This window comes from Heloderma suspectum, chromosome 1, assembly GCF_057233095.1.
Source record: "Heloderma suspectum isolate Gila_16-S chromosome 1, 16-S_ref, whole genome shotgun sequence".
Classification (NCBI taxonomy): domain Eukaryota; kingdom Metazoa; phylum Chordata; class Lepidosauria; order Squamata; family Helodermatidae; genus Heloderma; species Heloderma suspectum.
Genome location: NC_139458.1, coordinates 55,179,828 through 55,205,539, shown reverse-complemented (window position 1 = coordinate 55,205,539; position 25,712 = coordinate 55,179,828). Strand labels below are relative to the sequence as shown.

General features: G+C 41.3%; 1 protein-coding gene across 2 annotated transcripts in view; it reads left to right on the top strand.

Annotated features, from left to right (window-relative positions):
- Nucleotides 1-25,712, top strand: part of NPAS3 (neuronal PAS domain protein 3) — a 1,104,842-nt gene that overhangs the window by 1,073,117 nt on the left and 6,013 nt on the right. For both annotated transcript variants that reach the window (XM_084827207.1, XM_084827217.1), the window contains 3 exons: nt 973-1,166; nt 4,855-4,961; nt 24,356-24,503. In XM_084827207.1, the coding sequence (XP_084683333.1) occupies nt 973-1,166; nt 4,855-4,961; nt 24,356-24,503 (449 nt within the window). The remainder of the gene's footprint in view (nt 1-972; nt 1,167-4,854; nt 4,962-24,355; nt 24,504-25,712) is intronic.

The following is a 25,712-nucleotide window of genomic DNA, read 5'->3' as shown; positions in this document are numbered from 1 at the left end:
CTAGGTAAAATGATTGCTCTTATTTCTCATGCGTATGCATACAGGATTCAGAGCTTCATGGCTACCAGCTTAAGCCCCTCGAAAAAAGCTATACTCCATTTTTTTCTCCTGAATAACTTTTTACTTGGCCTCAACAAAACTGGGAGCAGCTAAATTAGAAATTATGGGTTCATTTTCCTCTGTTGCTTTATACCAATTTAGCTTTTGAGACCAGCATAGACCTGTACATCATACATGAAAAGGATTGCCAGCTCAAAAATTCGGATTGGGTTTAGGTGAAACAAGATGGCGGTACTTGTTGGTAGGTGGTTCATCCACCCAGGTGAGTGGTGTTTAGCCTGTTCTGGAAGGGGTTGCACTCCAGTTGCTACACAATATTTATTCACTGCACAGTACCTGGGTAGCCCCAACAAGGTAATCTGTTGCTGACTAATCTATCCTGTATCAAAAGTGCATGCAGATATTTAAGAACATAAACAGCATCTCTGATATAAATTGCTGGCAGTCTATTTAAATATCAGACTGGAAATGTTTCAGAACTACTGCTGTACATGTTTTATAATTTAATCCCCAAATATTTTAAAATCAGTGTTCCATCTCTTCCATTAGCACTTCAGTTGTAGATCTCTTTCTTACATCCCTTCATGTTGCAGTTTGTTCTCTTTTTAAAAAATTTTAAAAAATCAAAAGATCAATAGAGGAGGCTCTTCATTTTATATTTGATAAATGTGAAGCATTTGGATATTATGTCGTCGTCCTCCTCCTTCTCCTCCTCTTTCCTAGCATGAGGACATTCAGGACATGTTGACAGCCAATATTAATAAGCTTAAGACTAATACTGGCAGTGGCTAAATACAATTCTGGAAGAGTTAAGTGTTCTTTACAATAATAATGCTGTCCTTTAAAAGAATTGCTTTCATATTTGTGTCATGCATTTACTGAAATTTACTTTTACTGTTTGTTGTTTTGCAGGTGATTCATATTACAGGAAGGTTACGCCTGAGAGTGTCGCTGTCCCATGGGCGGACAGTCCCTAGTCAAATCATGGGGCTTGTAGTTGTTGCTCATGCTTTGCCCCCTCCTACGATCAATGAAGTCAGAATCGACTGCCACATGTTTGTCACTCGAGTAAACATGGACCTCAATATCATTTACTGTGAAAATAGGTATGGCATTTTTGGCTTTTGTTTGGGTTTTTTAGTGTTGCACATCTAAATGTTCTTCTACTCAGTGCTGCTATTCTACTGCAATATATCTTTTGGAGAAGGGCATTGGTTTCTTATGAAGATAATGATTCCAGCTGCACAACCATGTTTTTCTTTCAATCAGACTTCCAGTGTTGCACACAGGAAGGGAGAACCTCATTTTGTGATTTGGAACACTGAGCTGGAGACTGACTGATTGATGGTTGCCTAGAGAGTTAACTAGGGGGAAAAAATCGGAATGGAAATGTTGCTTTTCTGACTGCAGAACTACTGTGGTAACCTCTGGATCAGCAGTTCCCACAATGGGATACTGGTACCTTTGAGAGTTTATCAGTGAGTGCATGAGAAAAATCCTAATAGAATCCACCTTCTCCCACCCTATCTGCAACATCTACTTGCACAAAGACACACACAGAGACATATATATTTTCCCAAGGGCATTCCCAGAGCAGTGAAATCATCTTTCCCTGAGGCTCTGTGAGTCATCCAAGTGTCCCTTGATTTTCTCTCAGGGCTTATCCGACATTAGATCATTCTCTAACACACACACACACACACACACACAAACACACCAATGAGCTAGAACACCACTACTAAAGTTTGTGGTGCTACACCACTTTCCTTGTTCACAATGACTATTGATTCAAGTTACTGTTAGTACTGGCAATACAATGTAGCAACGTGGTCCAATATAAATATTTTAAGTTGTCTTTAGTCAATTATAAGCATTAATCAAGTAGCTCTTTTTGCAGTGGGACTTTATTTTAAACATTGAAGTGGATGTTCTATCACTTCTAGTCGTAACAGAAGCACCTTCGGTTGCTTTACTGGACTTTCAAGAAACAAACCCAGTCAGTCAGCAGGGACATAGGCGCTTGATCTTATTGTGAAAACCACTAATATTGCATGTAAATAATGGGAATATTGCCAAGAAGCCATGGGGAAGGGGACAGTCAGTTATGTTGATGGTAGAGGGATAGCAAGTATGCATGGGTGGAAGAAATGACTAGGGAAAAGGAAAAAAGGAAAATACATTTTTTGTTGGGGATGTTTGGGCAATGGATTAGGGCTGGCTTATATGTTATTGAGTGACTCATTTCCAGTCTTCTGCTGTGGATCTTGCCCATAGTGAAATCCATGAATTCTGGAGATAGTCTGGAGATCTCAACTTGGTTGCTTCATCTTTCCTATTTTTCTAGGTTTTCTAGAATCTCTCGAAATTTGTCGCATTACCAGTATAAAGAGAACTGGAATACAGTGAGATGAGCCTTGTTCTCACAACCACACATGCACAGTCAATACTTACAGGGCTGTGGGGGACACAGAGCACAGCAGTGTGGTAGCGGGCCTTCCGCCTGACCCGTGTGCATTCAGTTAGTTGGTCGAGCAACCCCTGTGCACACAAAGGGTATTTATATATTTTAATGTTTTTTTTAATCTTGTGCACCACCTTAAAGGGGGTCTAAAAATAATTTAAAATTAAACGAAGGAAGGAAGGTTAAGGGAAGGCTGCTTTAGTCTTTCAGACATGCAACTGAACAGAGTTGAAAGTCCCAGTACAGTAATTCAGAAATAATGTATGTAGCATTCTTCCTTTCTGTTGTCTGCATTTTTAGCTTTATCTCAAAAATACAGTTACATGGGGAGGAAAAAAGAATGGATTATGGTACCTGAATGCCTTCATATTTACCCCATGACATAAGATAGTATTAGTATCACTTCTTATATTGGGGGCATTAAGGTACAAGGGCACATTTCTCAGTATATTCCAATGTGGTGAATCGAGACATCACCCCATTTGCCAACACTATGTGCAGCAAAAAAGGATAAGCAACTGGATGCAATTTTCTCTGGACGCTGCTGCTAGATCCACTAGCTCTTTGTCTTCTATGACAAGCGTATGAACTGACTCCATTCCCAGTGTCTCCTGTTAACCAAGCAGGTTTACAAGCAGTAGAGCAGATAACCAAGCTTTCACTGCCATCTGCCTGAAACTCATTTCCATAACCAGTACGTATGGAAAGGGTGCAGAAGGTGAGACATGCCCAGCCTCCATACCAACTTTTTCTGCAGACCCACAGGGATCAAAACTGCAGTTTGACATGTATGGACCATATGCAGGCTGGAGACTGTTTCTTACCATCTCCTCCTCCACGTCAACTTGCTGATACCTGCCATCTATCACTACCCATCTTGCAGCACCTCCAACCCAAAGGTGGAGAACTTCCATCTACAGCAGGTGCAGCCTATCCACTCTAGAGGAAGAGGCTAGAGGTAACAGGCTCTCCTGATTTCTCCTGCTTCCAGATAATGTGAGCAAACAGTCATTAAAAAAAAAAAAATCTTATCACTTCAGTAACTTTTTTTGTCAGATAGTAAGAACCTCACAGGTAGTTCCCTAATTTGTTATAATATTTTTTATCACACCTAGTTCTTGTTGTCTCTCAGTGACTGCAGGGAGTAGCACTCTGCCAGTAATCTCTAAATGTGTGAACCGAGTTTGTACTTTGATAGCTCTGTCTCTTCACTAGTATTAACCGCCTAACATATGGGAGCAACCCTTCAAAGTGTTCCCTTGGAATCCTACTGGCTAACGGTTCCGATTAGCCCCTAAAAGAGACATTTGTGATGGGTAGAAACATTATATTTAAAACATAAAAATGAATTATGTCTTCTAAAGGGAGGGAAAAAAGTGCCTATGTTTTGCAGACCAGGCTGGTTCACCCAACTTGTTCTTCAATTTTGGGATTTTTTTTTTACACTGATGCCTGCGGACATTGACATCTGGACAATCAATAACAGAAACATACATACATCGAGAGGCTGAGCAGAGCATAGAGCAGAAAGAGCTACTGAACGGATTTAAAAGTTTCTGTGTGGAGTAAACCACAAAGTCCCAGTTGAAAGAGTCAGGAGTGAAAGCGGAGCTCCCAGCTGAATAAGACTAAAAAAGATAACACCCTCAGGCATCTGTATGTCTCAGCATTTAAATTATATCACTTGAAATGTCAGTTTGGAATTTGTGCCAGGAAACAGTTGAAGAGGCTTTTTTCATGAATATATCCAATAGAAGACCAATCTGTTGAAATGAAAGGTGTCTCTAATCATTTAGTATAAGCATAGCATGTTCTTATTTCATTATGTAACCTTGAATTATCTCACTGTTTTAATGAGGAGCTTTGTATCTTAAGGAAATACATGATCTTAGTGGGTGCTGTCAGGAGTAGACCCACTGAAGAATAGCTTTGCATTTATTTTAGGATATTTTCAAAAGCTTTCCTTTAAAACAACAACGACAAACAACAACAAACTACTGCATTTTACTTTGATTTGGTGACTTATTTGTATTAGTGTTCTATTTGAATAAATCGTGGCAATATTATAGGTGTGCTAGACTGATCAAAAACGTTTCTAAAGATGACTGCTTCTAGGATCTGAACTTAGGATTTCCTATGTCAGCATATAGTAACATCAGATGGGGGCATGCCATCTGTGCCATCCCAGCAAAATCACGTGAAACTGACATTACAGGAATGGTTCTGCAGGCCGATAAACAAGTAAAAATGTGTGAGATCAGAACAGAAGACTTTTCACTGTTCCTGTATTTCCCCCCCTTCTCAATTTATAGGCTGTATTTTTTCCTTTATAGGATTAGTGATTACATGGATCTGACCCCTGTAGATATCGTAGGGAAGAGATGTTACCACTTCATTCACGCTGAAGATGTGGAAGGGATCAGGCACAGTCACTTAGACTGTAAGTACTCTAGCCTTGTAAAAATGACCTGGCCTTACCACTGCTATTGAACTATTATTTGCATTCTACAAAGTACTACAGGCTTTTGTATTACACTTTCCCTCTGGGTTTCTTTGGGAGTGATTCAGATGTAGCATGCAGTTTTCCCTCTATCATGTAAGAGAGTCAGTGAATGTTGGCGTTTGAAACGGGTGAATTCGAATTACACTGAATCTGCATTTGTGGTCACAGAATTTGTGTCTGTGTGAGTGGGTGGGTATGGCAGAGACCTTGAAACTCCTGCATGAGTGTTGAACCCAACAGAAGATGAATCTGCTGAAGTGAAAAGTGTCTCTCATCATTTAGTGATGAACAAACTGGAAAACATCCACTAGAAATCCACAAATAGAGAAGAAGTTTCAGCATGCTAGAAAAATGCTCCTATAATTTAGCATAAACATAGCATGTTCTTCATAGATTGTGTATACATTAATTATCTAGTTATTTTAATGAGTTATTTTATTGTGGAGTGGACCGAAAACCCACTATTGCTTGGGTGGGTGGGATGGTATCTAATCCAAATTCCTACCTATCCTAAGAAGTGACTCAGAAACAAAGATATAGTTTAGCCATTTGAGCTAAACAAAATGTCCAACTCATTTAGTCACTAATAGAATGCTCTTGGGAAAGCAGTGCATGATGCAGACAATCATTGCCTATCCTTTGTCCCTGCGTCAAAGGTAATCAAAGATATACTGCTTCTGAACATGGAGGTTCTATTCTTAGTAGGGCTGCAACCTTTAGTCATTATAATCCATAGATTAAGCAACTAAAGGTGCTGGCTGAGGAATGCTGGGAGTTGTAAGACTTTCTTCTGTCCAAACGTGTATAGGATTGCGCCCTTAGTGTAGTCCATCTGTAAAAGTGGTATAATTTTCTAGCCTGTCTTATAAGACAGGCAAGAAAGTTACATACTTTACTGGTGCTTAATTCCTTGATAATATGCTAGATATATGTATGTTATATATTTTGCGGCTTGAGGTATAGTCTATGGACAAGATCATGTGCTTGAGATATTAACTCTGCACATATCTCTAGTTCTTGTTTTGTACCTGTGGCACATTGTACTAGTCTGGACTATGATAAATTGAATAATAATAATCGTTAATACCTATTTCATAGAATAGAATCATAGGGCTGGAAGGGGCCTACAAGACCATCGAATCCAACCCCTGCTCCGTGCAGGAAGCCTGATTCCCAGGGGGTCTCCCATCCAAGTACTAACCAGGGCAGACTCTGCTTAGCTTCCGAGATCAAACAATTCTCCATGAATTTCTCTAATCAAAATGATTAAATCATTCTATTATTATTATTATTATTATTATTATTATTATTATTATTATTATATACATTTATATACTGCTTTCCAGTGGACTATCACAGTGGTTTACTGATATGATCAAAACATAAAATATAACAGTAAATAATATAACAATAAACATAAATATAATATTGTTATATTATTTACAACAGTAAATAATATAACAATAAACAGTAAAATAATCACTGGTCAACTGCTACCATACTGGCTCAGTCACTCTTCAGGGAAAGCCTGTGTGAAGAGGTGCATATTGAGTGGATATCTGAAGATCAAGACTGAAGACACCTTCCTAATGACAGTGGGGAGCATATTCCAGGGGGTGGATGCAGCAATACTAGATGCTCTATTACCGGTACTTCTGAGGTGAAGCTCAGGAGCATGCAGCATTCTTCATCTGAGGACTGCAAGGGCTGGGCAGGGACACAGGTGGTGAGGCGATCCCCAAGTTATTAAGACCATCACAACTAGTGAACATTACAACAGCCTTTGGACTCAAATGTTATCAGAAGTAGTACTTATATGTTACCAGGAGTAGTACTTGTTTGGGTTTGTCCTGACCCTCCTGCCAATCAATCTTGATTTCCAGAGAAGAGAGAGAGAGAAAGAGCTTTTCATTCTTTGATCAACTAAAGTCACACATTTCCTGTATGATATTTTTTTTTCTAAGATAAAAAAAACCTCAACTTCTTAAGTCTTCCACTATAAGGAAGATAGTTTGTTTCACTCATTTGATTGTCTGTTTTGTACCTTCCTCAGCTGAATGATATCCTGACAGAAACTGCACATAATTTTATAAATTTGGGCATACCACAGTTCTCCATAATGTTATTATAATATGCTGTTTACTTTCAATCCCTTTCATAATGATTCCTAACACTGAATTTGCCTTTTTCATGCCCCAGCACAGAGCTAATGTTTTCACTGAGTTTTCTGCTGTTCTTCCAAATCTCTTTCCCAGTTGGTACAGCCAATAATCCTACCTCAATTTCTAGCTGGTTATAGTGTGTGTGTGTGTGTGTGTGTGTCCTATTGTGCTTCATTTTTCACTTCCCTACATTGGGTGTCATATATTGTATTTCTATTAATTTGAAGACAACATTAAATTTTTAAAAATCCCATCTTTCAGTAAAATGTATCAGAGAGAAAAATAAATGCAGAAAAACAGTGTTAAAATCAGATTGAATTTAGAGCTAAGAGTTATTTTGCTTTTTACAAAGCCTGGGAAAATCAAAAGGGTTTTATCTAGGGATGTCAGAGAATTCCGCCATGGACTCCAGTGAGAATCCATGGCGGAACGGCCTCCCCCACCTCGCCACCCCGCGGAATCCCCCCGGGATGGAATGTACCTGGCAGCAGATCCTGCGGCTCCGGCAGCAGTGGCGGCGGATGTGGTGGCAGCTCCAGCTGGCCTCCCGGCTGCTGCCAGGCTGCTGCAGCCGCAAATGGCGGCCGCCGTAGCTGCCGCCATTTGCATCCTTGCAGGAATCCGTGATAGGCTACGTAAATACTTACGTAGCCTATCACGGCAAAGAGCAGGGGCGCAAATAACGGCCACTATGCCATTTGCGTCCTTGCAGTAAGCCGTGATAGGCTATGTAAGTATTTACGTAGCCTATCACGGCAAAAGGTAGCCACGCAAATGGCGTAGCAGCCGCCATTTGCTCGGCTGCCTTTTGCCGTGATAGGCTACGTAAATACTTACGTAGCCTATCACGGCTTACTGCAAGGATGCAAATGGCAGCGGCTATGACGGCCGCCATTTGCAGCCGCAGCAGCCCGGCAGTGGCCAGAACTCCGGGGAGGATTCCAGGGGGAGGGATGGAGCGCCTCCCCTCCACCATGGATTGACCGGCACGGAGCCAGGTAGGGATTTCATACATCCCTAGTTTTATCTGGGGCTGAAAAGATGACAGCATGGGAGGAAGGTACACCTCCCTGGGGAGAGCATTCTAGAAATGGGGCACCATCACCAAGAATGTGTTCTCTCCCTGGACACCATCTGCTTCACCTTTCTTCTATCCCAATTTCAGTTTAAAAATGTAAAAGCACTTTACAGTAAAGATTAACATAACAGTAAACGTTGTAAAACAAATAGGTGATAAAATGCCACAGCATAAGAAAGACGACGGTGTTTAAAGAAAAAACTACAAACGGCCATAAAGCACCAGGATTACTGTTCATTAAAAACTGTTCATTAATTACTGTTACTAAATTACTAAATTACTGTTCATTAAAAACTTCATCAAAAAAACAGATTTGGCACCTAAGAGCCAAACTAGATGTGGCACCTTTCACACCATTAGAGAATGATTTTTTCTCTAAAAAATCATCATGAATTATTTTTTAAAAAGTAAGTTGCAAGGGTTGGATCCAGACCCAGCAGTCTACCAGTGGAAGTATATTGCTTGCTGAACAGGGCATCTGCATTCCCCCACCCCACCCCCTGTGCTCCCTCCAAATTTGATCCAAAGGGTCCCCCAACTTTCCAGAGCAGATTTTGAGGGTGCAGAGAGCTGCAGGGGGGGAGGGCGAAGAGAGGATATGGAAGTCCCATTCCACAAGTGGTATCATTCTGCTGGCACAACAGATCTGGATCCAACCCCAGGTGTGGGGCTCTCAATCTAGACTGGGACTCTGGCATGGAGGATAGGGGGTCACTTTAACCCTTTGCCCCCTACTGCAGTCCTGATCCAGATTTCCTGCCTGCTATTTGCATCTCATTTCCTTTTCTTCCTTTTCTTTAATCCAGTCCCCTGAATTAAAAAAAAAACTGAATTTCTAACATTTAATTTGCCTTTTTTCATGCCATACCACTGAGGTGATGTTTTCATACATTCCTATGATAGTTTCCATGCAAAGATCAAGTGCAGGAGTCCCGATCTGGATTGGGACCACAGAAGGAGAAAATGGTTAAAATCCCCCTACCCCCCACGCCAGGGCCTTGATCCAGATCGGAGCTTTGTAAAAGCGATTCACCCAGTTGCTAATTGCATGGATAGCATTTCATCTAGTTTTGCCCTAAAACTCAGAAAAGTAGGCACTAGGTGAATAGCCCAGGGGAAGGTATGTCTGTGTATGCCAGTTACCTGGAACACTAGGGAGAGGATGCTGCTGCACTCATGTCCTGCTTGTGGTCTTCCCATGGGCACATGGTTGGCCTTGTGTGAACGGGATGCTGGATTATATAGGCCTTTGGTCTGATCCAGCAGGTCTCATCTTCAAGACGAGGCTGGACAGCCATCTTATTGCTCTGACTTGGATTCCTGCATTGAACAGGGGGTTGGACTTGATGGCCTTGTAGGCCCCTTCCAACCCTACTATTCTGTGATTCTATGATTCTATGTTCTTAGGTACTTCAAACCTGGGGCATCACTACTAAGTAGGCCCAATCCCAGTCTTCACCCCTAGGTTGTGAAGGTGGGTACTACTCCTGGAGAAAGCCCTTCCCAGAGGTTCTCGATGTATGGGCAAGCTAAGTGCAGGATTATATGGGAGCACACTAATTCTTGCAGTTTGGTCAGGTCATTTCAGCAACTTTCAAAAACTTTGGAGGATTTCACTGTCATAGACAACTTTGGTATCTTCAACATTATTGATCCATGATGCCATATAACTTACATATAAATTGAATAGAAGCAAATCATCCCCCCACCCCCACCCCACTTTACTTGGCTTCTTAGGACCAAATTTGATGAGATGTTGAAGATGCATGTTTGGATCTACCATCTCTTTTGATTACTTTTTAAAGCAGCCATGGAGGGAGGTGATGAAATGAATCAGGACTGTGGCACTGGGGGAGGGAGCATAACCCTTTCCCTCTATACTATTTCCCAGTCTGAAGCGCTCTCATTTTCACCCATTGGGAGAAAAGTATGTGTATCCTGGAAGAACAGGGTATATTGGGCCAAGCAGAGAAGAGGCTGAGAACTCCCAAGATCAGACTATTGGTGTAACAAGGGATCCCTGACCCCTTGTGGGAACAGTCCAAAAATTGCAAAGGGGGTGGCAATAAGGTCCCAGGTAGTATGGCCTGGAAAGTGCTGAGAACAGTGATACAGGAGTGTTAGTGAGTGTTAGACAGGGCCTAGAAAGGCGTTCCCAAAGGGCTTAAGGGCCATTTATTTCTACGAGAAACTTCTAAGGGAAAAACCCATGGTGAGCCACATATGGCAATTAGTCTTACATTGCTTACCCCCAGTATAGAAGATGGACAGCCCCACTAATGGTGAATGCCTATGAGATAACAAGCCAGAAAGTAATGAAGACTTTCATAGCTTAGCTTTAACAACTGTTGAGTAGCTATTGCTGCACCTATAATTTTCTGGGCAGAGAGTGCCTATGCTACATACATAATCACCAGTGACCCAGTTTAACTGTGATGCTGCACACCTGAGACATTTCACTAGTATATATTTTATACACCCGGTATAAGTTTTATCTCAGCCTGTGGAAGGATGCATTTGCATTCCATCCTCAGCTGTGGATGAGAAATGCTGTGCATTTCTATTGGCAGAACTCCTGTGATGCCAATTATACAATTATGCAATATAGCTGAGATTAATCCTGTGGAACTACTCTAGATAAAACTATCTGAGGACTGGGGCCTCTTTACCAACTCCATGCTAAGCCTGTGTCAAATGAAACCGTCTTTTAAAAAATGGACAAAGGTAAGACACTTTTTTATCATTTTCATATATGTAAAAGCATCTTTAGGCATTGCTCTAGGACAATAATGCTGCCCTATTCCAATTTAGCGAGTCTATTTACTACTAAAAATGAAAGGATGTCACATAATTCAGAAGCATACATCTCCTCAATTAATTGAAAAAAAATGATATTCACTGAACAATAACAGCAAGTACTTTCTGGCTGGGAACTCAGACAGGATGTAGAGGAGTCAAGACCTCTAGGGGATGTCATGGATATACTTCTGGATAAATATAGGATGATATACCAAGACTTCCAAAGTGGATCTGTATTGCTTATGGGAACACTGTCACTCACATTGTGTAGCTACAGATATAATATGTACTTTTTCATTTTGGAATCTTAATTGAGGCCTATATTCATAAACCTGACACTGACAAAAAGATACTTGTCACCCTCAGCTATTGCTTGGAGGACAGCATCCTATTTCTTCAGGATTTGATTTACAGCTATAAGAAACACAATTCCTTAGGAACAGCAAGCAAGGGCAGTTCATTTCCCATAAAGCAAAGGTCTCTGATGACTATGTTCGGTAGCATTCTCTCTGATGCACGCTTATTTGGTTTCCAGTAGCAAAAAAAACAAACTGTTTGTTAAAAAAACAAACTGTTTCACTGTCACTTTATTTACTGACTCCCATTTTCCAAAGGAGCTTTCTCTTCAATATAGAGAAGAATTTTCCTCCAAAACCAGTTACACATACATGGCTGTTTTTGTGTACGTTCACTTGGAAATTTCTATTGACACACTTAATATTATTTAATGGTTCAGTCTCCCAGCTAAAAATGAACTACGCCTTTTAACTTGTACATATCAATTATATATTTTTTGTTCTTTTAATAACAATCTAAAAAACCCAGATAGACTCGATAATTCTTGACAGTAAAAATGCATTTCACAAGTTTTGCTATCACGCTGTGGAATAACTCCACAATGTCAAGTAGCACACAATTAGTAAAACTGTAGGGGGAAAAAAGGAAGTGTTTGATCCTGAGGAATTTTGATCCTAATCAGATCGAAATTTCAATGCTCTTGTAGTGCTTAATATCTTCAATCATAAAAGAAATCAAACTGATTCCAATGTCAGGCTTTTACATTCTGTGGCTGCTGTGAAATGCTAAAATATACAAATGAATGTCACTGTTGTACAAGTTTATGATAATCACCAAAGCAAGAGAGATTGATTTTAAACTAGTGTGATAGTACATCTCATGTTTAGATTATTTTTGAGCAAGCTAACTTAGAAGCCAGCCCAACAATAGAGAGAGAATATATCTTAACAGAAGAACCATTGGAAAGAGTAGCTAACTGCTGTGATTGATCAACCTGTATACCTACAGCATGTACAGCTATTGGCCTCTTGATGTAAAATACTATATTGTCGCACTTCAAATGAAAAGGCAGAATAGGACATCAATGGACACTGGAATCTTGAAGCCCGTACCAGCCAAATACACTTTTCTGCCTGAACAAACGAAAGATTTCAGGGGTATAGGGGGAAAGAGATAGATTGGTTGTGCGAACAGCCTTCAGCTGGTGCAATGACTGAATACAACCCCAGTTTTACTGAAGCAGTAAAAGATTAAAATGTGGACCTACATTTGAAAAACAAAAGACTATACTGCCAAAACATTCACATCAATTTTCATATATGAATAAAAATATATCTATTATCTTCAGCCTAAGCTCTATTGATAGCAGAGAATTTTAAAAGTAACTCAATTAAATATGAAACTCTTTGTCCTCATTCAGTGTGGAAATCTGCAAATATTCAACAAAAATCATTGCAATGCTGTTCACACTTAGCTGGGAGTGAGTCATGTTGAACTCGATGGGACTTACTTCTGAGTAGACATGTATAAGATTGCACTACTAAGAAACATTATCTAGCCTTCAGTTACCTAAAAACAGCGCAAGTTATTTTAATGTTCTTCAGTGCTTAATGGTGCACTTTCATCATACTTTGTTAGAAAATTCCATAATTTTCCAAATTTGCTCTCTATTGGAATAAGTAAATTGAGGTATGCATTGTGAGTTGGATCCAGATTTAGTGATACTGAGAGTAGTCCCATTCATTTCAATGGGTCTACTCTAAGTATGAATAAATCTGGATCCAGCCCATTGTGTTCAAAAGTTCTGTGAACATTTTAAGCTTTATTTTTCAATAAGGACATCCTAATTTCAAACTCTCACCTAGCTTTGCAAGTTTGGGCTCCTTACAAAGATACTTGGTGAAATAGTTAAAACTTTTTATGTCATCCAGCATCTTGATTGTATAAGCATTTAAACCTGCCCATGTAAAATTCTGACACCGGATTTATTTAGGAAGTAAATAAATCCATTGATTTTACTGTAGCACAACCCAAATAATTGCAAGTAATGATCTAAGGGCGCAATTCTATGGCCGCTAGTCAGCGGCTAGATGGCCATAGGATAGGTCAGTTCCATGAGAACCGACCTCCTTCCTCTCCTGCTCTGCCTCATAGGCAGCGTGGAATGGCCCCACGCTCTGCGCTCAGAAGAGGACCGCGGAGCGGCGAGAACAGGGCGTTCCTGGGGGTGTGCTGGAGCGGAGAGTGCGGAAGTGCCTTTCCGACGCTTCCTATGCATCGTCTGGCGTCCCCCGCCCCCGCTCCAACTTCCTGTGGCTAGACAGCCGAAATCGGCTGTCTAGCTGTGAATGCAGGGTAGCTGAAGCGTGAATCCCTTCCACACTTCTCCTGCCCTGTATTGGATAGGAGGTTGCCTCTGAGTTCGGAGGCAGCTGCCTGTCCCGATAGGATTGCGCCCTAAGTCAGGGGTGCAGAATATTTTTAAGCGCAAGGGCCAAATTCCACTTCAGAGATGCTCTTAGGGGGCTCATTGCAGTGGTGGGCAGGGCTGAAGGCAAAAGGGGTGGGCCCAAAATTTAAATATTATTATTATTATTATTATTAATTTACAGTTCTATACCACCCCATAGCCAAAGCTCTCTGGGGAGTTTACTGAAGTTTAAACATTAAATACAATATAAAAAGTGTAAAAGCACACAGACAATATACACAAACAACATATAACTAAAAACAACTTTGAATTATCAGTTATAACTAAAGACACATCCAGGACTGATTAAATCTCATCATGTGCTGCCCAATGCCTGAGAAAAGAGATAGGTCTTAACCTGGTGCCGAAAAGATAATAATGTTGGTGCCAGGTGGACCTCATCGGGGAGCTCGTTCCACAGATGGGAGCCACCACTGAGAAGGCCTTCTCCCTCGTTACTGCCTTCCAGGATATTAGTAACTGGCAGCTCTTACTGCCAGTAACGAAGCCTTTAGAGAGGCATTTAAGAATGGGGAAAGAACCTGCACAAAAGCCAGGAAACCACCAAGCAACTTGTGGTTGGGGGAAAGGGTGTGGGGCCAAGGGAAGGGGCATGGCCTTCCAGGGAACCTTGGAGGACCAGATTGGGACTCACAAAGGGCCAGATTTGGCCCTCAGGCCTAAGGTTCTGAACTCCTGATCTAAGTTACATGTCATGTCTACAAGTCCTGTTGTTTCAGGCTGAATTATGAAATGCACTTAATCATATCTTGGTGCATGGAAACATACCACTTCTTTAGCCTCAGATGTTCCAGCATCTTCCATGCCCCAGCATACCATATATACCGATACAACTTAATATTAAGGGAAAGGGTAACATAATGTAATGTAATGTAATGTAATGTTACCCAATGGCTGATAAAATTTCATACTATGGGCAACGAAAATATATACTTTCTTATCTTATCCAGTGGATGCTGTTGTGATCATTAATCAGTTAGGAAGGGAAGATAGAAGGAGAGCTTAGAAGAATATAAATTAAACAAGCTGTAAACTCTGAACCAATAAATTCAAAATACTCCTATTTATTTAGTGGGACTTTTTTCAAATAATTGGAAATCACCACCATGGAACTTGGGCAGTGGCTTGTTTGGGAAGTATGCAGACCAGTACTAGTTCAGAAATGGAGATGGAAAGTTCTTCTCTTGGACTATATCATCCTTCAGTGAAGTCCAGGTTGCATTTAAGAACAACCCTTATGCAGAGGATACTGAGCTGAGGGGTCAGTTGTATGTTTCCTTCCTACCATAGCTATCCTGTCTATTCTTGGAGAAGCCAACTGGCCCATAGGTAACCCATTGGTAAGTTTGTGGGAAAAGGAGATGATACATAGTTGATCCCTCCAGCTTTTGAACTCATAATTCAGTTTAAGTATCATGCATAACATAAGTTTGCTCAATATTGTGCAGTACATTTTTATTGTCGAGAGCCAACAACAACAACAACAACTGTTTAAAACATCTAGTTCACTAATTGCAAAAACTGTAGAAAAGACTGACATCAAAGGCTCAGTTGATTCTGGGAGTTGCTATAAAAGAAGTACAGTCTCTGTTTCAAGCAAATAAGGCACTTAAAGTACTCTTTCTATCTGTGATGCTCTTTTCCCCATGAGTTTGAAAAATGACCTTCCTGTAAGCATCAAGGACTATAACTTTTCAGATAAAGAAACTTGTTCTTGTTTTAAGTCAATGCCAGGTTTATTCCCCTATAGTCCACAGTTTTCAAAAGCAGAAGAAAAAGTAATCCAGAATTTTTCTTTTAAAAAAACACACACACTACTCTGTTTCCAGAATGAAGTTACCCTGTCAGCTTGCCTTGGGCCTTAGGTGGAGAAGAGGAGATTAAAGAGTCAGTATTCCTTTTCATGTTTCATCTGCCAGTTTTGTGAATGTAAAAAGAGAACTGGTATTTACAGCTAAGTGTCCAGCTGTGGTACTAAGTGCAGAGCTGTTTTTCCTCTTTCGGATAAATTAACAATATTTTAATATTAGGACAAACTAAATATCAATGTTCTGTACTCATTGATAAGGTTATTTTTGCAAAAGTGGTAAAAAGCACAGATGCTGCCTCAAAATTTTCCCCTGCTATAATGAGGCTCTTTGTGAAGCTGCGAGGATATGAAGACTTAACTGTAAGCTGATCTCATCGTTTCCTATTTACTCTACACTTACCTGAATACACAATAATCTCTAGCTTTTAAATGCATTTGAAATATCCTATTGTAAGTGGTTTCATTTTAAAAGGCTGCTTTTGATATGAAATTTCTTCATCTTCTCTTCAAACTAAATTAAACTACTTCCTTCTTACAAAATACAACTCACTGTTTAGAATCTTTTGGCTTTGATTTCTCAGAACAGCCGTAGAGGAAGAAACCATGTTCTTTTAAAACACCTTTGGAAACAAACTTGTACTGATCTGATTTGTTTTACTCACAGCCTTAGATTGCCGGGAAGAACACTGTTATTTCACTGTAAACAAAATTCCAAAACAATCCTGGAATCCCTTTGTTAGAAATGGGGTCCAGTATACCAGAATATATTTGCATCAAGATATATCAGTCAGATTTTGCAAATTCTTCACAAGACATACCCTATGCCTTTTGCACTGGGGCCAAACAAAATAAGTGATAACATGGTAAAATATTCAATAATATGTAGCAGCCACTTTTTAGGGAATAGAAATGTTTAGGTAATGTAAAGGTCACTTGCAATAGTAAGTTAACTCTTGGTGATTTACTTTTTATTAAATTAGTTTTATTTGGCATTCTCTTTGGAAGAAGGGCAGTGAATGTTTTTGGGGTCATCCCATTGTCTACAGTGACACTCACTGGTGATTTCCACATAGTAAACATTATTTATGTCATCTATAAAGCAAAAGCTTACACTACAAACATAATTCATGGTTTTGCTTTATCCCCTGTCCTACCCTATTTGGTATAGTCAAAAAGGGCTCTTCTCCTCTCCCTGCATATGTATAAATCCCAGTAACGGACGTACGTCAGCTCTGTATTTTAACCAAGCTAGGGCTTTTCAGTACATGGATAAGTGTCAGTAGCACAACTTCAGTGGTGCCAGCAACAAAATGATTTTCTAAAATAAAAGAATGCATGTGCTCCAGCATGTTTTTTTAAAAAAAGATTTCATGCAGAAGGCAAGTAAGCTCATTTCTCCAAGGAATGTCAAGGAAGCAAGCACCTTCTCCAATATGTCTTCATAATAACCACATTAGTAAGGCCAGCCTGAGGCAACCCAGTGAGCTTCAAAGCCTGGTAGGGTGGCAAGTTATGGGTTGCCAAAAAAGAGGAAATGCATCACCAAAAAAGAATACAAAGGAGAGTAGAGATTTGCATAATGTTTGCATGTGCTAATGTGTGTGTATAGATGTAAATTAGAAATAATTACTATAATTTAAATAGAGCTGCAATACATCTCACCATAGTGGGGAAGAGTGTGACCAGGTGAGCTATGTGCCATTCGGCTGACCAGGTGTTAACTGTAGACAGGCTCCCTGCTCTCCTTTCTTATGGTTCTTTATCTTTAAACCAGACTTGGACTGGACAACTTTTAAAACAGAGGACACCTTCAAAGGGAGGTCTGACCCATGACAGCCTTTCAAATAGAAAGTAGGACACATGGCCCTAAAGCCTGAGCAGGAAATTGAACCCAGAACTCTGTGGTCCAGATCCCCTGTTCTCTATCCACTATGCACTCTGGCTGTCAGATGTGACTGGGCAGATGTTTAACATGGGTGTATAGGTGCATTAAACGCTTGCTTACTGATCAGTTTTATTGGGAAGACATAAACCAATCTATATTTTGAAAGCCAAGTTTCCTACTTTCTAAATATGTTCACATGTTGTTTTCAGAGCATCTATCTACATATGGGGGGAAAAACAGCTTTCATATATTTATAAATTCCTTCATTCAGATTTTTCCCTTGCTCCCTTCAAGTTATGCCTCCCCCTCAGGGTAGATCACAAATTTTAAAGCTCAAAGATAAAGTGAATTCTAAATAATAAACCATCTCGATAAAAATCTCACCACAATATTAAGCTTAAAGCAAAAACTAAACATACCAGTAAAAAATAAATCCACCACCACCACCACTGAACTCTGATCATCAAAAGCCTGACCAACAGAAAGATTTTACGGCACGTTTTGAAGATGCTAGTGTAAAAACGCATGAAACTGAATAAGAGCCAGTAAAACTTTCAGTGATTTTTCTCCTTCTCTGCCCACTAATTACATCTATCAGTCTCACTGGCAGGCTTTGATTTGCTCATCAGTTGAATGAGTTTAATTTGTGGGGTATAAAGTACAGTCACTGCTTAAATGTAAAGTGTTGGGAAGGTGGAGGATGTCCATATGAAGAAGATACAGCATGTGCTGGTTGGAGAAGATGTAAAACAGTAAGAAGATTTGAGGGAGGAACAGGCCAAAGGAGTGTTGGAGTCCTGGCATAGTTTGGCCATAGGAAATACACCATTTACCTTCCAGCTAGCTGAGATGACACTTTTGCAATGAGAGCCGTAGCCTGGAGAAATGTGGGCATAGCTGGAGAAAGAGTTAATGGGATATGACTACTGTTTGGGGAACTACAATGAGTGAAAATGTTGAAGAGGACATAACGAAGGGATCCTGAGATCAGCTGCATCTGATTACCTCAGAATCAAGGTTGGTCATATGGCTAGCTCCCTAGATTGGGCCCTTCAATCATTCCCACTCTGCATCACCAGCTCCTATTTCTTATGTTTCCTACCTGCACTGTCGCTTTACTGTTACTCATAGCCTGGCTATCTCAGCCACTTTCTGCAGAACTCAATGGAGCTTCTTCTCCCACCTAAACACATTTTGTCCTTTTGCCCTCCCAGTGGTTGCGTAGCATCTGCCGCCCACTCTGATCTGAACTACTCCCACTAGGCTTCCTCTTATGCCACATGTGTTACCAGATTCAACCAGCACCTTGCCCCCTCCCATTCTGCCAGTTGAAGGTAAGATGTATCAGCACAATGACCAGGTTCGCAGGATCACCGCAGCCCACCATGGCAGCTCACTGATGCTCTGTTGTAGGGTTATTTAAGGGTTGTTTAACCCTCAAACAACCTGTGCCACCCTGGTTTGGATGACATGACAACCATGGCAACCCCCCACCAGGGGTTGAGTATTCAAAACGGATGCTGGCGCACACCATGAAGCATTTATAGTGATCGTGCTAACTGGCCCAAAGGCTGCATTCACACAACACAAGTATGGATGGAGTATGGGTTATTGTTCAACCATGAGTTGTTGTGTTGTGTGAATCCAGACACACTAACAAACCATGAGTTGTTAACCATGAACAACCCACAGTTCACAACTCAACAACAAACTATGGTTTCTCTTCATGGGTTGTTTGTGGTTAACAAACCATGGTTTATTTGTTAGCATGCTGGGTTCAAACAACACAACAACCCACAGTTCAGCAACAACCCATAGTTCAATGACAACTCACACTCAGCTGTCATGTTGTATAAATCCAGACAGTGAAGCTGCTATTTACCTGAAGAGGAAGCACTTAGTGTTTTCTTGCAAATTGACCTTCCCCTCATCTTGGGCTCCACAAAACAGTCTATACACAGCAGAAAACCTAGCACTAGGGACAAAAAATACAATTTGTTCATAGGTTAGGCAAGCACTGCTCACTGTTTTAAAAAATATAAAGTATCAATCAGTGTAGTGCACATTTAAATAATCCTCACAGGGAAACTGTTTGGTGCTTTTGTATGGTATTTCCCTTACTATCTCCCCACCCTGCCCCCTTTGATGGAAAGGCAGCTCATGCCTGAATAGAGGATAAGAGATCTGCCTTAGCATATTTCATTCATGGATAAATATTTTAAGAATATTATATGCACTTTTCAGTGCACAGGTACTCCACAGTTGTGCTAGTGGCTGGCCCCGGAAAAATGAACAGTTTTTCAATTACAAGCTTTTCTACATGAGGCATTTATTGTGCGCTCGTCATTCCCTACTCACAGTTGTTTACAGGTTTTTCAGACAACATTGTGACCCTCCACTTTCACTTTTTTTTGTAAACAGCAATTTCTGCTAGTTCTTTTTGAGCAAGGAAAATGGGCTCTTATTTCTGAAAAGCAGAAGAAATCACTGTTTCCACTTTTGTATTTGTGCTATTCTGCTATACCACAGTGCCACCTAGAGGTTATGTAGGGGGAAAGCAGAAAAGCAAATATCCTTTGTGTAGTGCTTGGATCTCAAGTCTGTGATGAAACCTAAAGTAGATACAGTGGATCAACAGGCTTGTGTAGAAAAGCCCTATGTGTTGTTGCTATGGTGCTTTGAGGAGTTGGCAACAATGGGGTATTTCAAAGGACCAATTTGTGTCATGATCATGCTCACAGCAGGGGAGGAACAGGTTAAAACTCCCTTCCCCAGTTGCTGCAGTCTGAATAATTATCAGCCCCTCTGCCCCCAGCAGTGGTGTTAAATGCAACAAACACATTCATATAATGTCACATCTAGTTTGGCCTTCAGTGGGCTGCAGGCTTTGGGAAAGCAAGCCTTTCTTCCTTTAATATTTCTGGGTCTTACTACTTTCCATAACAGTTGCAAGGTACAAGGAAAGTAAACCAAAATGTTCCCTCTTAAATCTCTTGTCATCATTACACAAGCTGAACAAAAGAACTTGTGGCTAGCAAATTTCTTCCTAGTTTGGGGGTTGGGGAGGGTAGCATCTTCAGCAAGTACTAGCATGACCATATCCCAGAAGGGGCAAGTTTCTGTCCCTTTAAAAGAGCTCTGAAAGAGGGCAACATACAACATTTTTTTGGTGTGGCTTTAGCTGTCACTGCAATGCTGTGGAGAGATGTTGAGCCTGTGGAATGTCTGTCCTTTGTAGAGCTCTTGAAAAAAATAGAAGCCTGATGCCCTTGGGAACAGATAGTCCTCGTAGGTACTGAGCCTCATACTAGCTCCGTTTCCATATGTTAAAAAATGTATATTTCAAAGGAAAGGTATGAGCATGAATCATTTCCAGCCCAATCCTGTACATGTCCACTGAGAAGTAAGTACCATTGAGAGCAATGGGACTTAATCCCAGACAATTGTAGCCTTAACTGTAAGGAGGAAGAGTTTGTGAAATCTAAAGCATAATAATGGAAGGAGATGCACATTTGCTGCCACCTAAAACTCCAAGTTCTTCTTTTTCCTGAAAGGTGCACATGATCACCTGATTATTTCAACATCAAAAATCGACCCAAATCCTTTCCTACTGAACTATTTTGCTGAATTGAGAGATTCTAATAGAGTAAAACAATCATCTCCTAGTCCAACACATCTGGATGGCATCAGGTTGAGGAAGAGAAGGCTGGGGAAAAAGAGAAAGACTCCCTCCCCCAACTCAATCATCCCAAACCTCCATCAGAAGAATTTGCATGAAATTGCTGTCTCAACATGTGTACAGCAGTGGTTTGACCAAAAAGCCATATACTAGGTAGTTAGTATTTTGCCACCTTTTTGCTTATCCTTGCAGTTTAGCATTCTGTAAATAAGAATGCTCCTTAGACATGAATACAAAAAAGCAAAGAGACTTTTGATTAGATATGAATGCAGAAATCTGGTCAACTTTAGCTTGTTTACAAAACACTGTAACCAAATTGCAAAGGTTTGCTGCTGCTACCAAACAGAACTGACTGAGCTTTCAAAACTCAGTTTCTGACAATTTAGTGTAACGTCAAAACACTCTGGCATAAAGCTTTTCAAGTCAAAATAAAATGTGTACACAAGTATTTCAGTTTGGGTGCCTTTCTGTATATAGCTATATGGGAAATACGAGGGAGGGTGCTGGCCTCATACTCTCAGCCTTTTGAGCCCAGTTGTCCACATATACCACAACTAGGGTCCTTCAGCTGCAATGGGGATGGCTCCTTTGTAGGTTAAAAGAGCCAGGGGAGGAATTGCCTTTGGACGATGCGTCTCTTCAGAGGTGAATCTCCTCCCTCCTTCAGCCTAGTGCACACTGAGGCAATGGCTTTGGGGCTAGTTCAGGCCTCCCTTCATCCCTTCTGTGCTTTGATCTCACAGGATGAACATGGCTTGCTGTACATCTCCTCTGAGCCCAAGACAAACCCTGGTGATGATGGCTTTGTGTCCTGGTTTGGAGGGGTGGGTGAGAAGCAAGAAGGGTAGACACCTGCCACTGCAGCCCCTTGGCTTGAGCTAGGTTCTGAGGCATCGGTGGTTCCCAGACCAGTCCCCAGGGGCCCACTGTCTTTGGAACTGAGACTAGGAAGAACCACCACAGCCCTTCTGCAAGGGGTGGGAAACTTGAATAGAGGGGCAACTATGGCAGCTATTCCCAGAGCCAGTTGGGAAACATGGGATATGCTGGGAAAGGGAAAGTAAGAAAAAACACCTCCCCTTTGCCCTGATCTTCTTCTTCCCCTTTGCAAAAAAGAAAAGAAGTTCAGCTCTGCACTTTCCTAGGGATGTACGAATCCCTTACCTTGTTCCGTTGTGGGGCTTCCGCAGTGGGGGGGAGGCGATCCATCCCCCCGGAATCCTCCCCGGCCAGCTCCACTCCGCGGCGAGTCCACGGAGCCGCCGGCCAGGGCTGCCTGCAGCTGGACCTCCATCCGCTGCCAGGCTGCGGCCACAAATGGCGGCTGCCGTAGTGGCCGCCATTTGCGTCCCTGCATTAGCCGTGATAGGCTACGTATATATTTACATAGCCTATCACGAAAAAAGCAGGGACACAAATGGCGTAGCGGACATAAATACTTACATAGCCTATCACAGCTAAAGTAGCTAGGGAAATGGCGGCCGCAGACTGGGGCCACCATTCGTGGCTGCAGACGAGGGCAGCGGATGGCCTAGAACAGGTAGGATCCATCCCGGGGAAGTTTCACGGGAGGGGGGCGGGGGGGATTGCTCCTTTCCGCCACGGGCTCCTGGAGTCCGTGGCGGAATTTTCTAACATCCCTACACTTGTCTAGGTTTGGAAATGGACAGATGCTAATATGCATCTAGGATTACATGATCATACCAAGGTTTAGATGCTACTATATACAGTTGAGTTGTATATCATATTCTTGATTTGGAGGTATAGACTAATTTTAAAGGTAACAGTCCCACTTTCTAGTTGGAAGTTTAACAGGATTAAATATAACCCCCACACATACAAGTGACTTCTTTTCTTCCTCCCCCCTCCTCCCCCCCAAATCAAAATGTACTTCATGAAACTATTGTATATGAAGTACTTATTAGCCATAATTAAATGGACAATATGAATTTACTACGTCTTTAGGACTCTGGCTTGTTCTGGTTTAGAGCAAGATGATTAATGCAAATACATATTACTTGAGATAACCATTTAGCAGCTAATTTAGCCAAATTTATTACAGCAGTTAGAGGTTTTTCATTTTAGCAGACGGAGACAAGGACATGCCAAAAGCGGAGATGTATGTGAATGCACACTGCCCTCTAGTGCACAAGATTTTGCAGGATCAAGAACAAATACAGGCCAGAGAAAGCAGTGCAAGGAGGACTAATAAGAATGGCAAACGCATTGACTAAATTTGTGCCAAACACACACTCCTTTATTATTCCAGAGAAAGATATACGACTTTTCCTGTTTTCACTGAGGCAAAAGTATCCAGCAATATAGCCCGTTTTAGCAAGGCAAAATGCTGGTTTGAAACGAATTTTAACAACTGTATGTTTGAGCATTTTTAAGCACAGCTTCACAGAACGGATTGTTTTCACTTGCCCTTCCATTCCTGAACTTGTTTCCGACACCGCACAGAGCTCTTGGCTTTAACATGCTCGATTCCACAACTCCCTTAGGCCACAGTTTCTTCCGCAGCTCTTTGGTGGATTTATTTTGCTCTGGTATTAAGCAAAGTCTCTGCAGACATTCCCCCTACTGACCATTGGAGATTTGGTTCATCTGAGGCCTGTAAATTCTGTTTGACAAGATCAAAAGAAACAGATGCGTAAGTTCAGTAGTTGATATCGCCTGCAATGAAGAGGAATGATCAAAGAACTAGGGTACAGTATCTTCCAAAACCTTTCAAATAGCCAGAATCTCAAAGAGGTTTACCCAGGAGCTATGAATAAATCACATAGAAATTTAACTTTTTGTTAAAAAAGATGTTCTGTGCATTGGAAATGTCCACACAGGATTTGGTTCTTCATGAGCCACAGAGATTTGTACTCCTTATTGCTGTTCTGCACTTACTTGAGCTGCCAAAAGCAGATTAAACTCACCCTACAAACAGAGGTAAACCCTGCTTGTCTGCCAGGACTCTAGGAAATGGCTGAATTTGTCATTGTAATTATGATTTCTGTTAAATCTGGGACAAAGGCCTTCCATCTCTCTGTACATGTGTTGTGTTGTCTTTGTAGGGAAGAATCCCCTTTAAGTGCAATGCTAATGGTGTTCCTTACTCCTTTTGTTTCCCTCAATCCAGTGCTGAACAAAGGTCAGTGTGTAACAAAATACTACCGCTGGATGCAGAAGAATGGGGGTTATATTTGGATACAGTCTAGTGCCACCATTGCTATCAATGCCAAGAATGCAAATGAGAAGAACATCATCTGGGTGAATTACCTTCTGAGGTATATCTTTCTGTCCGTTCCATTATTTGCATTCTTTGTTGTCCCTGCATGAGTCATATCAAATGGTTAATGTAAAAGAAAGAATGCAAGGAATGTAATAAGATCTTGCTCAGAATCAGTGCCTGCTAATTAGGGGTGTACAGATTCCCCACCATCTGTTCCGGTGGGGAATCCGTGGGTGGGGGGGAGGCAATCCATTCCTCCCCCCCCCTGAATCCTCCAGAGCGGCTCCACTCCGCGAGGATTCCGGGGGTGGGGAACCAGCTTGGGGGCCGCTTACCTTCCTTCCTGCTAGTCAGAGCCATTTACCTCCTCCCTGACCCTGCCGATTGCCATGTCTTTTCTTAAAAAAAAAATGGCGATCAGTATGATATGCCCATGGACGTAGATGCAAAATAGAGCCGTGAATCTTGCATATAAGCCTATGGACACATAGACTTAGATGCAAGATTCATGACTCTATTTGAGTCTAAGTCTATGGGCACATCCTGCCGATCACCTTTTTTTTAAAAAAGAAAAGACTTGGCAATCGGCAGGGACAGGGAGGAGGCGAACAGCTCTGGCTGGTAAGAAGCAGCCGAGTGCCGTTCCACTTCCAGTCCTCCTGGAGCGGAGGTAAGTGGTCCCGATCCGCTGCGGATTCCTGAGGCCGGATTCATCCGGCCTCATTTGAATCTGCAGCGGATTTCTCTGACATCCCTACTGCTAATGGATAAGAGGGAGATGTTCATAGGGTTGCTAGTTTCCGGACATCTCTCAAATTCAGGTGTTGTATTAACTTGCTAATGACCTCATTACAGAGCTGTTTTACAGCCATCCCTTGCTGGCATGTTGTTTTTGGCTATCAGAGAATTTTGGATAAACACCTAGAGTGATGTTCCTATCATATTTTTGACATATGTCTTAGAAAGGTCATCTTCATTCCCTTGTAGCTTCAGAAGCTCTGTTTAATGTAGGCATTGTTCACTGGGAATTTATCTTAAAACGCTTTGTGTCCAAGATATGTTGGATGGGTTGACTCAGTTCTTGACTGTAACATTTGAGTCCTGTGAATTGTATATAGGACAACACTGGGTATAATGTTCCAGGTGAAATATGGAATTGGCAGCTGTCTGAACTTAGCTTTTGGTGGATGACAAGAGCCAGTGCGCACTCTGGCCTAGGCTAGTTTCTCAATCTCAGTTCTGTTATCTGTAAGATGGAAATAAT